This window comes from Geosmithia morbida (genome assembly GCF_012550715.1).
Source record: "Geosmithia morbida isolate 1262 chromosome Unknown scaffold_4, whole genome shotgun sequence".
Lineage (NCBI taxonomy): Eukaryota > Fungi > Ascomycota > Sordariomycetes > Hypocreales > Bionectriaceae > Geosmithia > Geosmithia morbida.
Window position 1 is genome coordinate 1,696,179 of NW_023336191.1, and position 13,741 is coordinate 1,709,919.

A 13,741-nucleotide genomic window follows, 5' to 3' on the forward strand; every position below is an offset into this window, starting at 1 on the left:
GAGAGACAAATCTAAACATTCAGAAAGAACAAGACTGAAGAATCACGCCCTAGAGCTTCGAAAACCTTGGCGTCGTCCTAGCAAGCGCACTCCCCAAACCCTTGGCCATGTCATCCCCCTGCACGGCGACCGAGTTCCAGACGGCCGTGTACCGCAGCGCCTCAGCCGTAGTATGCTCCCTCCCATGGTTGAGCAGCTCCTTGGTCCCCTGCACGGCGACGGGGCTCTTGCCCGCTAGCAGCGTGGCCATCCCGACGGCCGCCCTCACGGCCTCCTCCTTGGCCTCGCCTTCGCCGCCATGGCCGTCGTCGCGTCGGCGGTACACGGCGCTCACGAATCCCTGACGGAGGGCCTCCTCTGCGTCGAAGACGCGCGCTGTCATGCACACGTCCTTGACCCACGACAGGGAGCCGACGATCTTGGGCAGCCGCGCCAGCGTGCCGATGTCGGCAGGCATGCCAATGTCCACCTCCTTGACGGAGAAGCGCACGTCCGAGGTGCAGATGCGCACGTCGGCGCAGCAGGCAATGTCAATGGCCAGACCGTATGCTATCCCGTGCATGACGCCTATGACGGCTATGTGTCCCTTTTCTTGTCAGTCAGGTAGTCCGATCCAATCCAGAGAAATCAATGCAAAAAAAAAAAAAAAAAAAAAGTCCAAAGCAATAGAGACAAACCAACCAACCCCCCCCCCCTTCCTCGTGGTTTAAAAAAAAAGAAAAGAACGGTGCGGAGAACAACAGAACTCACGCTTCTCACACCGTTCGATAGCACCGATACAACGCTGGAAATCCTCGATAAACCCCCTCAGAAACTTTGCCTTCCTCGTCGCGTCCACCCCCTCCCCCCCCGGAGCAACGAGATCCCCCCCGCCGCCCTGGACGTCCAGCCCGGCCGAGAAGCCCTTGGTGCCCGCACCGCTGAGAACCACGGCCCTCACGTCCGCGTCGGAGCTGAGCTGGTCGAAGAGCCTGCCGCACTCGAGCCACATGGGCTTGCTGAAGGCGTTGATCTTTTCCGGCCGGTTAATCTCCACGTGGGAAACGCCTGGTGCCGGCGTGGTTACGTGAAAGTGACGATATGTGTCGTAGGTCATTTTCCTGCTTTTTTTTTAGGGGGGGGGGGAGGTGGTTCGTCTGTTTTTCCCTTATTGTCTGATCTGGTTTGGTATTTGGTCTGGTTTGGCGTATAGTTTTCGTAGTACGTGATTGCATATAATACATATGCAATCGACACTTCTCTTCCGTTTCAGGACGGAAATAAAGACGTGAAGGAGAGAGAAGGGAAAGAGGGAGGGATGAACGTATCGGGTGGATGAACTATGGACCAAGTCGGTAATATGCATACAACAACGTCTGTACCCCACGCCGAGGTCATTACGTAGCCGGTTCATGTGGAAATGCCGAGGTCACCATTCATCCAGACTACGCCATCACTGCTCCTATAGCAGCACATGCCTCCTAGCATCACCATTATCAGGACGACAGATGTAGAAAACGCAATTGACAGCTATGGCATGTACCGAATTACAAAACGAGTATCCCTCCTCAAACTTTCCAGGACCGAATCAACTTCTGGACTACCCTGCGTAGGACAACCAGGAGAGCATTCTTCTTTTTTACAATACTGCAATTCCCCCCTTGAGGGGACAAAAAATAAGCACACCATCTTGCGCACGCCATTGCATAAAAAGGTAAGAGATGAGAAGAAAGCGAGCAATAGAAAAAAAATTTAAAAGAGTAAAGAAATAAAAAAGACAAGAGTACATACTCATGCTCTGAATCGTCCTACTCTAAAATAGACCCCTGAGGCCATCCCGCAAAAGACAACAAAGTCAAGAAAAAAACAAGTCAAAGTGGCACCTTTCTACAGCAGGAGGGTACCGACAAAGGTGGCGGCCACGGCGGCGACCACGGGGAACATGGCGGAGATGTGCACGGTGGGGGCAGCGCTGTCACCGTCAGAATCAGAATCGTCGTTGGACTGGGTGCCCGTGGCGGTGGGGGAAGCCTGGCCAGAGGTGCCCGAGGCGGTGGCGGTACCGCTGTCGCCGGCCTCCTGGGAGCCGGAGCCGGAGAGACCGGGGCCGGTGCCGGCTCCCTTCTTCAGGTACTGGTCAGCCTCGGAGGGCATGTCGGGGATGGCGTTGCTGCTGAGCTCCCAGCTGGAGCCCTTGGTGGGGCAGGGAACAGAGTGGGTGGTCGTGGCGGCGTCACCGTCACCGGTGGGGGTAGGGTACTTGGCGAGGGCGCTCTTGAAGGCGGCGTACTCCTTGGTGGGGGTGACGTCGTCACCGTCAATGTTGACGATGCCGTAGTTGTTACCCTCCATGGAGTACTCGTACATGAGACCGCCAGAGTAGACGCCAGACATCTTGGTGCTCATCAGGGCGCTAAGCTCGTCAAACGTACGGGGACGGTTCTCGATGCAGCCGTACTCGGACAGACTGTGCCGTGGACGGTCAGTAGAGGATTCCAGGGTGCCGTGGGAGGGAGCATGTCAAGAGGCTTACAAGATGGGGAGACCGTAGTCGGTGAAGTTCTTGACCTTCTGGTCCCAGCCGGAGGTCTTGAAGTCGGAGTTGCACCAGGAGTAGTCGTTGAAGGCGAAGAAGTCGGAGCGCATGTCGTCGGAGCCGCAGTTGAAGTAGTGGGCAGTCTCCATGCGGTTGGAGGCGACGTCGGCGGCCGAGTAGCCAACCGGGACCTTGCGGAGGCCACGCGAGTTCAGGTAGTTCTTAATATCACGGGTGACGGCCTTGACGTAGGGAGCGGCCTTGTCGGTGTCGGCCTCGTCGTTGATGACCTCGTTACCGGAGAAGAAGGCAAAGGTGTTGGTGTAGCGGGAGAACATGTCGACGGTGGCGAAGACGGACTGGAGGTAATCGGCGTTGTACGACACCTGAGGGCTGGCACGGTTCAGCGAGTACTTGGACGTGTTGACGTCAAGGACAAGGTAGATGCCAGCGTCAGCCAGAGCCTGCATGCACTCGTCGTGGTCCTTGCTGTTGTCGACGGCGTAGACACGGACGGTGTTGACACCGAGATCGGCGAACTTCTTGATGTCACGCTTGCAAGTGTCGGCATCGGCAAGAGGGTCGGTCTCCTTGGAGGAGCCACCAGGCTGGTAGTCGATACCACGAATGTACCAGCGCTTGCCCCCAGAGTAGAAAGCTGCCGTGTTGATGCTGCGTCAGCCACACCGAAGCCAGGGCCGGCAGACTGCCGATTCTTTCCATCTCTCGCTTCACTTACCGTTACCGGAGACCTCAATGGTAGGGAGGGTCGAACGCTTGCTGGGAGGCTGCTTCTCGGTCGGAGTGGGAGTAGCGGCAACGGCGCCGAGGGTGGCGAGAGCCGAGAAGAGGGTGGAGGCCTTCATCGTGTCGTCTTCTTCGTATGTAGTATGGTTTTACGACAAAGAGATGCAGTTCAGTGAGCGGATATGTCAACAAGGACAAGAAAAAGGGCAAGAAAGTTGTTCTTGGTCTAAAAATGTGTGTGCGACTCTCGAAGGAGTGAGAGAATCGAGCAAGAGAAGAAGATTGTTTAAAAAAAAAAGGGCGGGATTATTACGAAAAGTCCAACATGTAAAGAGGGGGTTGGACGGGGTATAAAGAAGAAGAAGAATGTGGAAAGAAGAAAGACGAGAGAAGATGGTTGGAGGGAGGAGAGAAGAATGGAAGGAGGGAGAAGGGTTGAGACCGGAACGGGGGAGAGACAGGACTTTCTATTATGGGGGGGCCTAACGGAGTCTCGAGACGGTGCAGGTGTCGGAGGGAGGGGATGAGTAGTCAGTCCAGAGCGTGGGCGCCCTCCTTCAGATTCCCTGTCTCTTCCCCCCTCTCCTTGTCCTTCTCAGGAGACAGAGAGGAGGGGGGAGTGGAGGAAAGCTACGTAGTTGGCGTGGTAGTCTTGTGTATTACGGAGGGAGTACGGAGAGTACAACTTGAACGTGTACGGGAGATGATGGGGATGGCAGGTTGTAACCGTGTGTACTCCGTATCAGCAATGCGCTGCGAGGCGTAATTAACGGGAGGATGGCTAATATTGGAACGTGCGTGAGAGTGGGTTGACAGCTGATACCAGCCGCCGGCCAGACAGGTTTTCCAGCGGCAGAGCACACGCAATACGGCGACAGCAACCGCCACCCAGTTACGAGGTAGTACCGTGTGTACTGGCGTGATACGGTGTACGAGTATACTCTGAAGCCTCGTATCGTGGACAAAGCTCCTCCCCTCTTCTTTTTTTGTTGTTGTTTTTGTTTCTTGGGGGGGGAGGGGGGGTTTTCAGCAGCAAAGTGCCAAACCAGGAAGAGAGGTCGAGTGGGACCGTAAAAGCGCTCGAGGATTGTCAATGTGGGTTTTACGTGGCCCACAGACAAGGACAACGGTGCCCACTGCCAACCACGGGCGGCAGGGGGGGGGGGGGGGGGGGGGGGGGGGGGGGGGGGGGGGGAGGGGATCCGATCACCATACGTCGTGGGGCCTTGGCATTTAACTAGTTTGGCTGCTGGGTCTTTTGACTTCTTCCTATATCCCATTGTATCAGTATTAGACTGTCTGTACGAGTAGTGCAGGTATTACATGTCGGGCTAGCTCCGTACCTTGTGTATTATACTCGTACGCGACCCTCCCAGAAGCTGTACGGGAAGGGTTACGAGCTGCTAGGACTAGCTGGACTGGCTGGTTGGCCGACGAATGGGAAAAAAAAAAAGAAGAAAAAAGAATGGATATGGGATACGAGCTCCTCGCCTCTTGTTCGGAATGGAATGTTGACGACGCGGTAGCGGCCCAGCCAAGTGTGGCAGTGTTTTTTTCTTCTTCTTTTCTTTGGTTTGTTTGTTCCCATCCACCGCGACGATACGCGAGTTCGGGGAACGGACCTATCACTGCGCTCGCAGCTGTCTCTCTTGGTAATATACTCGCAGCAATGTTAGCAGTAGACAGCTGGTTACAGTGGTTCAACGGTGGCGCCGCTGGTCAGTGGCGCAACAAGACGTAACAGTCGTAACGTTCACCGTACGCGTCATTGTCCAGTGAACGCGTCTTCCTGGGGCCTACAGGGGGGTTGGTTACAAGACCGCTGATAGAGAGGACACGCACAAGAAAGAGGGAGGCATCCCACCACCTTCTCTCTCTCTCTCCTCTACCTGATGATACTACTCGTAGTGTCCCTCTACTCTCTCCCTGCTACCACAAGCCTCCGACCCATCGTCTACAATGCTCTTCTTTTCAAGCAATCAATGCGACCGGTAACAGATCCTCCCCTCTCCTGAGCCCACGACGGCCACTGTTCCTCCTTCCGTCACCGGGCAATTGCCCGCATTTCATCTTACTGGGGTCCGTCCTTGCCGTGATTCCGTACGAGCCGTGACAGCCGCGGGCCCTGGGCGCCGGGGGGGTACGTGTAGAGGGAGCGCGGTATCAACTGGCAGCATGGGGGGTGCTCTGCTATAGCCTCTGCTACCCCTACAAGTAATCTGTACTCCGTAGAGCCTACAGGATTCTTTTACGGCGCCCTGCGTATTCCCGGCTCAGGTGCCGTGTATATATACAGATTATATATGTGTGTATCGTGGATGAATCAATCGATCAGTACGTATTATCGCTACGTACCGATTACTCGTATACATATATACTCCGTACTTGTACCTCTAGTATCATCTACCTGAGGCCTCGCCTCTCTCATCTCTCTTGTCTTCCTTCCTCCCCCCCCCCCCCCCCCCCCCCCTTCACCCCCTGCTTGCCTGTCCCATGGAGATTGTGATCGTTACGTCGCAGGCATGCGGTCGAGGAGACGAATGGAAGAGAGAAAGAAGAGGAAGAAGAGAAAAGCAAGGAAAGATTGATGACTGTGATGCTTCCATGCTCCACGCTCCATGCCGTGACCTAAAAGGTCTCGTGCGTGGTGTGTATTGATATCTGTATGTTTGGGATCGAGAGCGGGTACCCAGACCTTGAGAGACCTTGTATGAGGACAATGGAGCACGATGACGAAGCTGGGCCCCCATTGCTTCGCTATCCAACAGCGGATCCTTGTCAACTCTCGTGCTCTCGTACTTACCGAGACTTCTTAGCGGTGTTGCTCTCTTTTTCTCCTTCTTCTTCACTCACACCATCTTTCCCTCGTAGTAATAACAGTAGCAGTTAGCTATGCAAGGAATAATACCCCCCCCTGCCTGCACAGCCTCGTCACTCGCCCCATATCCCCATTATTTCCCTCTCACGCAATCAGATCGTCAGGGGGACAACCTCGAGGTCCTAGGCGCCTCGGCCCACTCCCAGCCGGCCGTCTGTCTAATTCCGAGTACTGACTTGTAGATACCAGACGCGTCGCTATTTTTGCACTCGATTTTGTTAGTCATACTGCTTCTGGTCCTCGTACGAGAGGAGTCTCTCCCCAACTCTCTTATTATCAAATCATCCTCTTTGCTTCTCTTAGATTGCTCTCATAACACTTGTAACCAAACCCACCGCTGGTTTACCCTCTTTTTCTCTCATCGCCGCAAAAGCCGTCGACATTCTGATCTACCTGCTACTAACTTCTGACGTCGATGAAAATTCCACCACCACCACCCCCCAAACCACCACCCCCCAGCACATCACCTAACACCTGGTTCCCCCCCCCCCCTGCTCTTCTCTTCCACCCCCAGCCCAAGCCAAGCCCAGTCCATCTGCATCTGCGTCGTCCCGAAGCCTGGGCATAGCAAGAGCCTGGCTTCCCGCGTGAGTGCCAAGCTGCCAAGACGAGATATCTTCCGGCTTCCATCGTCGAGCATGTAGACTAGCATGGGGGGAGAGATCCTGTAAGTCTGGAGTAAAACCACGCAGGTATAGATTCGGATCATCGTCATTGTACAGCCACGACTTCTAGAGAAGAAAAAAAAGAGTGATAGAGATAAAGATGGAGGTTTCAATTTTAATAGTTACCAATACCACCGCCCTTTGCTGTCCAAAAGTACCGAATCGTGCACAGGCAGCACCGTGTCCCTCAAGACATAACTCGCACATCCCCGAATCCTCCCTGTTGATCACAATGTCCAAGAATTCACACTTGAGACCAAAGGGGACCAAGATGACGCCGACGTCGCCTCTGTACGAGATTAGGTCCGAGTAATGTTGAAACCGCCCACGGGAACTGTGCAGCTTGCAACTCTCTTCCTTCTCCTTTTCCTCTTCTTCTGCCAATTTTTTTCATAATGAAAAAAATTAGATATCTTACGTCGTTGATGCGAGTGTCCACATCTTTCTTTGGTAAAGTACGGTAATGATATGAGTAATTACCCATGCCTATCATTACTCCGTACCTGCCCAGTGGTGACGTGCACAGTGACATGCACAATGCTTCAGCTCGGCGCCTTGGTTCCTGAGGCTCCATCTTCTTTCCTGTCTCTTTACCCATATCCCAGGTTGCGGATGCACGTACATATCTAAGGAGACCCAGAAATAATCCTATTTTTTTTGGTGACTATAGTAATAGGTAATGCACCACCGTATTCTCAACTTCTAGTATTATGCTAGTGCTATTGCCGATATGGTGTGATACTCTCTACTCTCTTGGTCTAATATTCCGTAACATGGCCGGGCGTGAAGCACGCAGGCAAGGGGATGCGAGAGAAAAGACGGCATGGAAGAGGACTCATACGTCAGAGAACCCCATCCCCAAGCGTGTCGAGGGGGGTTAGGGGTCCACTGCTCCCTCCTCCTAGTCGGAAAAATGGCTTCAAGGAGGGGGGTTTCATTCATTATCGACAAGACTCAACGAGAGAAGTTGTCGCATATGGAAGAAAATTGACAGACGCAGAGGTGTTGCCCAAGAAGATAAGGGGCGAGAGGGGGGGAGAAGGCAGGAGAGAGAGAGAGAGAGGAATACAGCGCCTAGACGTGGAACAGATCCTCTACACCCGCCCATCCTCCACGAGCCCTCTCCTCCCAGTACGAGTCCTTCCCAGTCTTCATCTTCCACTCCTCTTCTCCCTCGGCCGCGTTCTCGGCCGCCTTGACGAACCACCTGGGCTTGTACTCCTCTCCCCTCTCCTCCAGCTCCCTGCGCCGAGCCCTCTGCGCCTCCTCCAGCTTGACCTTCAGGTTCTCGGCGTCGTCCAGCCTCCCCTGCTCCGCCAGCCGCTGGTCCGGCCTGAGTCGGCTGTCCGTCGGCGCCAGCTTGCCCTCCTCGATGGCCGTCACCTCGTTGAGGCCGGCCGCGAACTCCGTCAGGCCGTACGTCTGGGGCGCCCGGTCCACCAGCTTGCCCACCTGCCAGATCTCGTCGCGCGGCGCGTTCTTGCCCGGGCCCACCGTGCCCAGCCCCGTCGTCCAGTTGCCGGAGAGCCCGCTGCCGGTGTTGCTGCCGTCCGGCCCAAACGTCGTCACGTGCACCTCCTCCACGCGCCCGCCCCACATACCCTTGCCGCGGAACTCGACACTCGCCTTGTGCCCCGTGCTGTCGTTGACCACGCTCATCGTCCCCGTCGGCTCCAGGTACTTCTCGCCCATCACCACGTTGCGCAGGAACATGGTTGCGATGTTCCACGAGTAGAACTCGTCGCTGCCGTCCGTCAGCCGCAGCGCCACCCGGACCCGCCCGTCCGTCGTCACCTCGGCGCTCTTGCCCCAGAACTTGTTGCCCGGCATCGGGGACTGCGCAAACGACCAGTGAGCCGACTCGGCCTGCATCGCCAGCTTCAGCGGCCGGTGCTGCACCTTCTCCGCCAGCAGCCTGAACCCTCCCGGCACCTCCTGCTCCGACCGCACCAGCTCGTACGTCTCGCCCAGGAGCGGCGTGAACGGCTTCCGGACCGCCCGCTCCTTGGCCCGGTGGCTGCTAAACTGCGACACGGCAAACGCCGTCACGTACAGCAGACGCTCCGTCGGCGCCTTCTGCTTGGCCGCCTGCGTCAGCAGCTGCGCGTACTCGAACTGCTCCGCCAGCTTCTGCAGCACCGAGATGGGCTCGTTGGCCGACACCGGCATGCTGATGGTGCTCAGGTCCTTGCCCACGTTCTTGCGCACAAACGCAATCAGGCTTGGCGGGGGTACCGTCGCCTCCGGTATCGTCAGCCGCCTCCTCACCACCCCGTCTATGGGTAGCGGCGTCAGGCTCTTGGGTCTCGACGGGTACAGGTCTCCCAACCCCGCCGGATCCTCGTCGTCGGCCGATGATATGGATGACGTATCGTGCGACGACGCCGCCGAGTCGTCCGATTCCGACTCGTCGTCGCTGCCCGCAATATTAGCCACCCGAGCCGACGCCGTATCCTCGGCATCGAAGAACTCGTCAGAGGCCGTAGTATCCATGCTTGTGCGCGATGCGCCGCCTGCCGAGAGGGGGACCACCATCCGTCGCCGTTTGCTGTTGGTGATGACTGTCGTAAACTCGGCCACAACCGCATCAATGTCCGATAGGATCGCCTGGCAGTGAGCCGGCACTGACGGCTCCTCCGACATCTGATTCTTGGCCCCCTTGCCCCTGGTGTCCGATCCGTTCTCCGAGTCCACCGGCGCGATGCCCCCGGGGGTTGAGGCTGCGAGTGTCGCGCCGACCGGCTGCTGCGGCGTGGTTGACGAGGCGGTCGACTTGCGCCTCCAGAACGGCTTCCTCTCTGCCGCTAGAGTACCGGGGGCCGAGGCGGCCTCCGGCTTGTCTTCGCCGTTGGAGCCTAGGGGCGTAAGATGTGTGGCCGGCAGGGTGGATGGCGCAGACGCCTGCGTCTGCGACTCCTTGACGATATCCTTGGTGAGGCGGCGGAGCGCGTCGCGAGCGCCTACCAGGCGACTCACCAACGTTTCGACCTGGTTCCACTCGTGCTCCTCCTGCTGGCTGGCAACCTGCGGAGTTCGTATGGCGTTGGTGTCGACCGCCAGGCTCGCCTTGAAAGACGGAAGAGGAGGGTCTTCCACTCCTCGGGCGATGCGGCTCGCTTTCTCGAGGGCCTGGGCCCAGTCCTGGAATTCCTTGTTATTGGGAGCTCGCAGGTGCCAGACCTCGGCGCCCGAGTCGATGCTAATCTCCCTGCGCCGCTCATCAGCGGCGACGGCAGCCAGGCTGAGCGGGATGGCACCCCGCAACGCCGAAGAGTTCCTATTGTAGTAGTATGAAAGGGTGCACGTAGAGTAGTCGAGCGAGAAGAAGCGCCGAGCGTACCCCTGCCCCTTCTTTCTGCGCCTCTTCGACAACGTGCCGACGTGACGGGCCGCGCTGCCTCCGGTCGCCGCCGCGGGTGCATCGCTCCTCGCAGATGCTGGCCGTGCACCGCCCGTGGTACCGTGGTGGCTAGGCAGACTGTCGGAAGACGCGGATGCCTTGCCATCGAGGTTGGGGACATGCTTGGCCAGGCTCGTCTGGCTGGCGGCGTTGGGATGGGGCAGTTGCAGGTTCGGTATGTGATGTGCGGTCTGGGGTGCAGAACCGGTCGGATAGGTGAGGACGACGAAAGTGGCCGTCTTAGACGTCTGCTTGGAAAAGGTGTTGTCGAAGACGAGGCCGTACATTCCGCCTTCCCCCTTGGCCACGTCATGGGTTCCAATGGACACCTTGTCGGCCTCGCATTTTCCCACCCATTCGACGAGCGTGAAGCCCTTGTTGGCCAGGAGGTCCTGGGCTGTCGTATCTCGCTTGAGGCGGCCCGACTTGCCCTCGGTGGTCTGTGCAGACGTCGATTCGTCGCCGCCGGTCGAGGAGAGGAGTGCGGTCGCACCGGTACCAGGATGCTTGAAGATGCCGAAATTCCTGTCACGGGGTGTTACTTGTCAGTTTAACAGACGTCGACGAGTGCGTACCGCGAGAGCGTGGGGATGGGAACAACGATCCGGCGCGGCTGTCGAGAAGGCTTCCGAGACGGCTTCGGAAGGGGCGGGGCGGAGAGGGGGAAGAGGCGGGCAGGTTGGTCGTACAATGACTTCTTGTGAGGCTGTAGGCTCCACGACAGAGTATGTCCCTCATCGGCATGGACCCAGCGGACAATGTAGGACTAGGCAATTGACGGGCACGGTCAGCGTGGATCGGACAGGGAGATGCAGGGCAGCTCTTACTCTTGAATGGACTTCGAGATGCTCGATGCCCGCCATGGTGGCAGGTAGACGGTGAGAGACGCGGCGGAAAAAAAAGACGGAAAAAAAAAAGATGCTATGAAGGTGGGGTTATAGAGGTACGTATGTTGGTATGGGAGAGAGAGGGAGAGAGAGAGGGAGAGAGAGAGAGTGTGTGTGTGTGTGTGTGCGTGTGTGGGCTTCGTCAATAACGAGGGGGGGAGGAGGGGTGGTTGCAGGTTTTAGACTATTCAGAATAAGGACAGCTACTCCATATCCACGTATAGTCAGCGCGGAGGTTTGGTATTAGGGAAAGGGGTGCGTGCCTTAGCGGGTGGTTGGTGGTTCAGAGTGGATGTTTTGTTTGTGGATCGGCGGCTGTCAGCACAAAGCAGGTCGCATTAAAGTACGGGGACGGCAATACGAATTACGACTCCTCGTACAATTGTGCTGCTCACTGCAGGACGTAATACTCGTAAGCTGAACACAAGGCAGCAGTATGTCAATATATAGAAGGTTTACAGATGAGTGGTGCATATCAGGCGCCTTGGTACTGTACTGTGGCTGGGGCTAGCAGTACTCCTGTCCCTGTTACTTCCCTACTGCTCTTCGGGAGCCCATGGCCTCGAATGCCATGCCATACCTCTTCCGAGAGTGTCGGTCAAAAGCAGACATGCTCTCGTCGGTTCCGAGAGAGGAACGATGTCGACTTCAACATGAGCGAGACCACGATGATACATTAGACGCAGGCAATAAACAAAGGAGAGCGAGGCAGTGCTGGTGACGATGGTATAAAGATGAGGACGACCGCCGCAGATATGGACAATTCACACCCAAAGGCGGGCCATGTGTTGTTCGGTGCCGAGTTCTTGTTCTCTCGTTTGATACTGCCAAACTCGACACTTGTTAACATGTAGTCGATATCGGCTTACGTAAGCGACAGGCTGATGTTCTATAACGGTAACTTGGAAGGAAGAGGAAAAAAAAGAAGAGTAATAAATAAAAAAAGAGAGGGAAGAGAGGGAGGGGTAGGTAGATGGTGCAGGTAGGTAGTAGGTATTGCATGTACGAGTATTCACTCGTATAATAAAACAGTTAATAGATACATATCATAGTCAGTAGGTATACAATTCATCCAAGGACCCGCCTTAACTATAGGGGCTCTGATAGGGGAGGTCGGCAATGATTTCTTGTTAGCGGGGCCTTCGTACGGTTAGATGTATGACGGCTCGTGTCTGATGCTTGTAGGGCCACTGTTTCAACCTACCTACACTACAGTACTGATGCTAATAAGTAATCATACATGTTACGACTTGCTAGGTAGTATGACATGCAGCCATAATGGTAGTGTCGGTATGTGCATGTGTTAGCTTTGCTAGAGATGCACATTGATGATGCAGCAATGCTCCGAGGTACAGTCCCATCCTCGACATCTAGCGTCAACGTACCAGACACTCCATTCATAACCGTCATGGCTTTCGACCTCGCAAACACACTCCTAACTCGGAGTCGTCTAGTTGGTTTATGGCGCCAGACTGTAATCGAGTGTTTCCTCAGCACAGAGATGTCGAATCTGGATGTCGATGGTTCGAATCCGTCCTCCGAGATCCCCCCGATTTCATCTGAGAGTTGTTTCATTCTATTTTTTTTTGTTCTTCTTCCAGCTATCCCATCATTTGGTTCTTTCTTCAGATGTACATAGATGCAGCTTGCCCCTGTCTTCGTCATCCAAGATTCCGCACACCTTCTGCTGGCACGCCTCGGTTCTGAACTCTGGCGTCATTGGTGAGATTGTTCGCTCTTTTGCCTCTTCGGTACAGACGGTCGACACTGCCTTCTATCACCCCTCCTCCCCCCTCTTCGCTCTTATCGGATAACTGTGGGGGGTTGTTGGTAAAATACTACATCATTATCCTCTATAAACTATTTACTCGTAACTTGTCAGCTGACATGTGCGAGAGTCACCAGACGTAAATGGCATCAAATCATCAGGGAGTAAGTGATATTACACGCATGCTCAAAACCAGCACCAGACGTATGCCGTACATGATTTTCTTCTTGACGGAGGAAGGGATCGAGACTACTATTCTCAAGATAGAATTCGCAGTCACATGTTGATGGTAGTTCCCATCCGAGAGAAGGTGCAGAAGAAAGAGAAGAAGAAACCACACCTGAACAGCAGGTCTAGAGCAAGTCTAGGGTGAGTGGCTGACATGGAGAGCTCCCTTTCAGCCTGTCAGAATCTCGACTCTCCTTGGCAACGGTGCAGTGAAGACGTGACAGAGAGCACCGGTGAGCCGGGTCTTGCCCCATAATGGTACAGATGCCGACTGTCTTTCAACATGTAATATCGAGTCGGGGAGAAGCCAGAATCGGAGTCGCCTTCTGACCTGCTTACCAGCCCCAGCGTCCGTGCCGCGCTAGTGGTGATATCCATGTACGGAACGGGGCAGTGTAATGATAATATATCGAAGGCTGAATATCAGCACCGGGACAGCTGGAGCTATTGGGACTCATCCACCGTACCTTTCGCTAGGGGAGATATTGATATTGAATTTTACAGGCCATATCACGGGGGAGGGGGGGGGGCTGGTCGTCCTGAAGGACCCCTAAATTTTCCTCGAAAGATGTGGCGGGAAAGAGCACTATAATCTCCTGGACTCAGAGGCGGCCAGATTTCCGCTCCTGGCACTCCATGATGGTATTACGCTG

The 13,741-nt window shown here is 55.6% G+C and overlaps 3 protein-coding genes across 3 annotated transcripts; all 3 read right to left on the reverse strand.

Moving 5' to 3' along the window:
* Nucleotides 1–49: 49 nt before the first annotated feature.
* Nucleotides 50–1,096, reverse strand: GMORB2_5997 (uncharacterized protein; the record flags this gene model as incomplete). Its single annotated transcript, XM_035467967.1, has 2 exons — nucleotides 50–576; nucleotides 751–1,096. 2 exons carry the CDS (start codon nucleotides 1,094–1,096, stop codon nucleotides 50–52), a joined length of 873 nt encoding a protein of 290 aa, XP_035322933.1.
* A 770-nt stretch (nucleotides 1,097–1,866) lies between these two features.
* Nucleotides 1,867–3,381, reverse strand: GMORB2_5998 (glycoside hydrolase family 72; the record flags this gene model as incomplete). Its single annotated transcript, XM_035467968.1, has 3 exons — nucleotides 1,867–2,446; nucleotides 2,513–3,173; nucleotides 3,255–3,381. 3 exons carry the CDS (start codon nucleotides 3,379–3,381, stop codon nucleotides 1,867–1,869), a joined length of 1,368 nt encoding a protein of 455 aa, XP_035322934.1.
* Nucleotides 3,382–7,879: 4,498 nt separating this feature from the next.
* GMORB2_5999 (oxysterol-binding protein-related protein 3/6/7) lies at nucleotides 7,880–10,971 on the reverse strand (the record flags this gene model as incomplete). The annotated part of the gene is made up of 2 exons (XM_035467969.1): nucleotides 7,880–10,730; nucleotides 10,781–10,971. Coding segments are annotated over 2 exons (3,042 nt in total), but the record flags the coding sequence as incomplete, so codon positions are not given.
* Nucleotides 10,972–13,741: the final 2,770 nt, after the last annotated feature.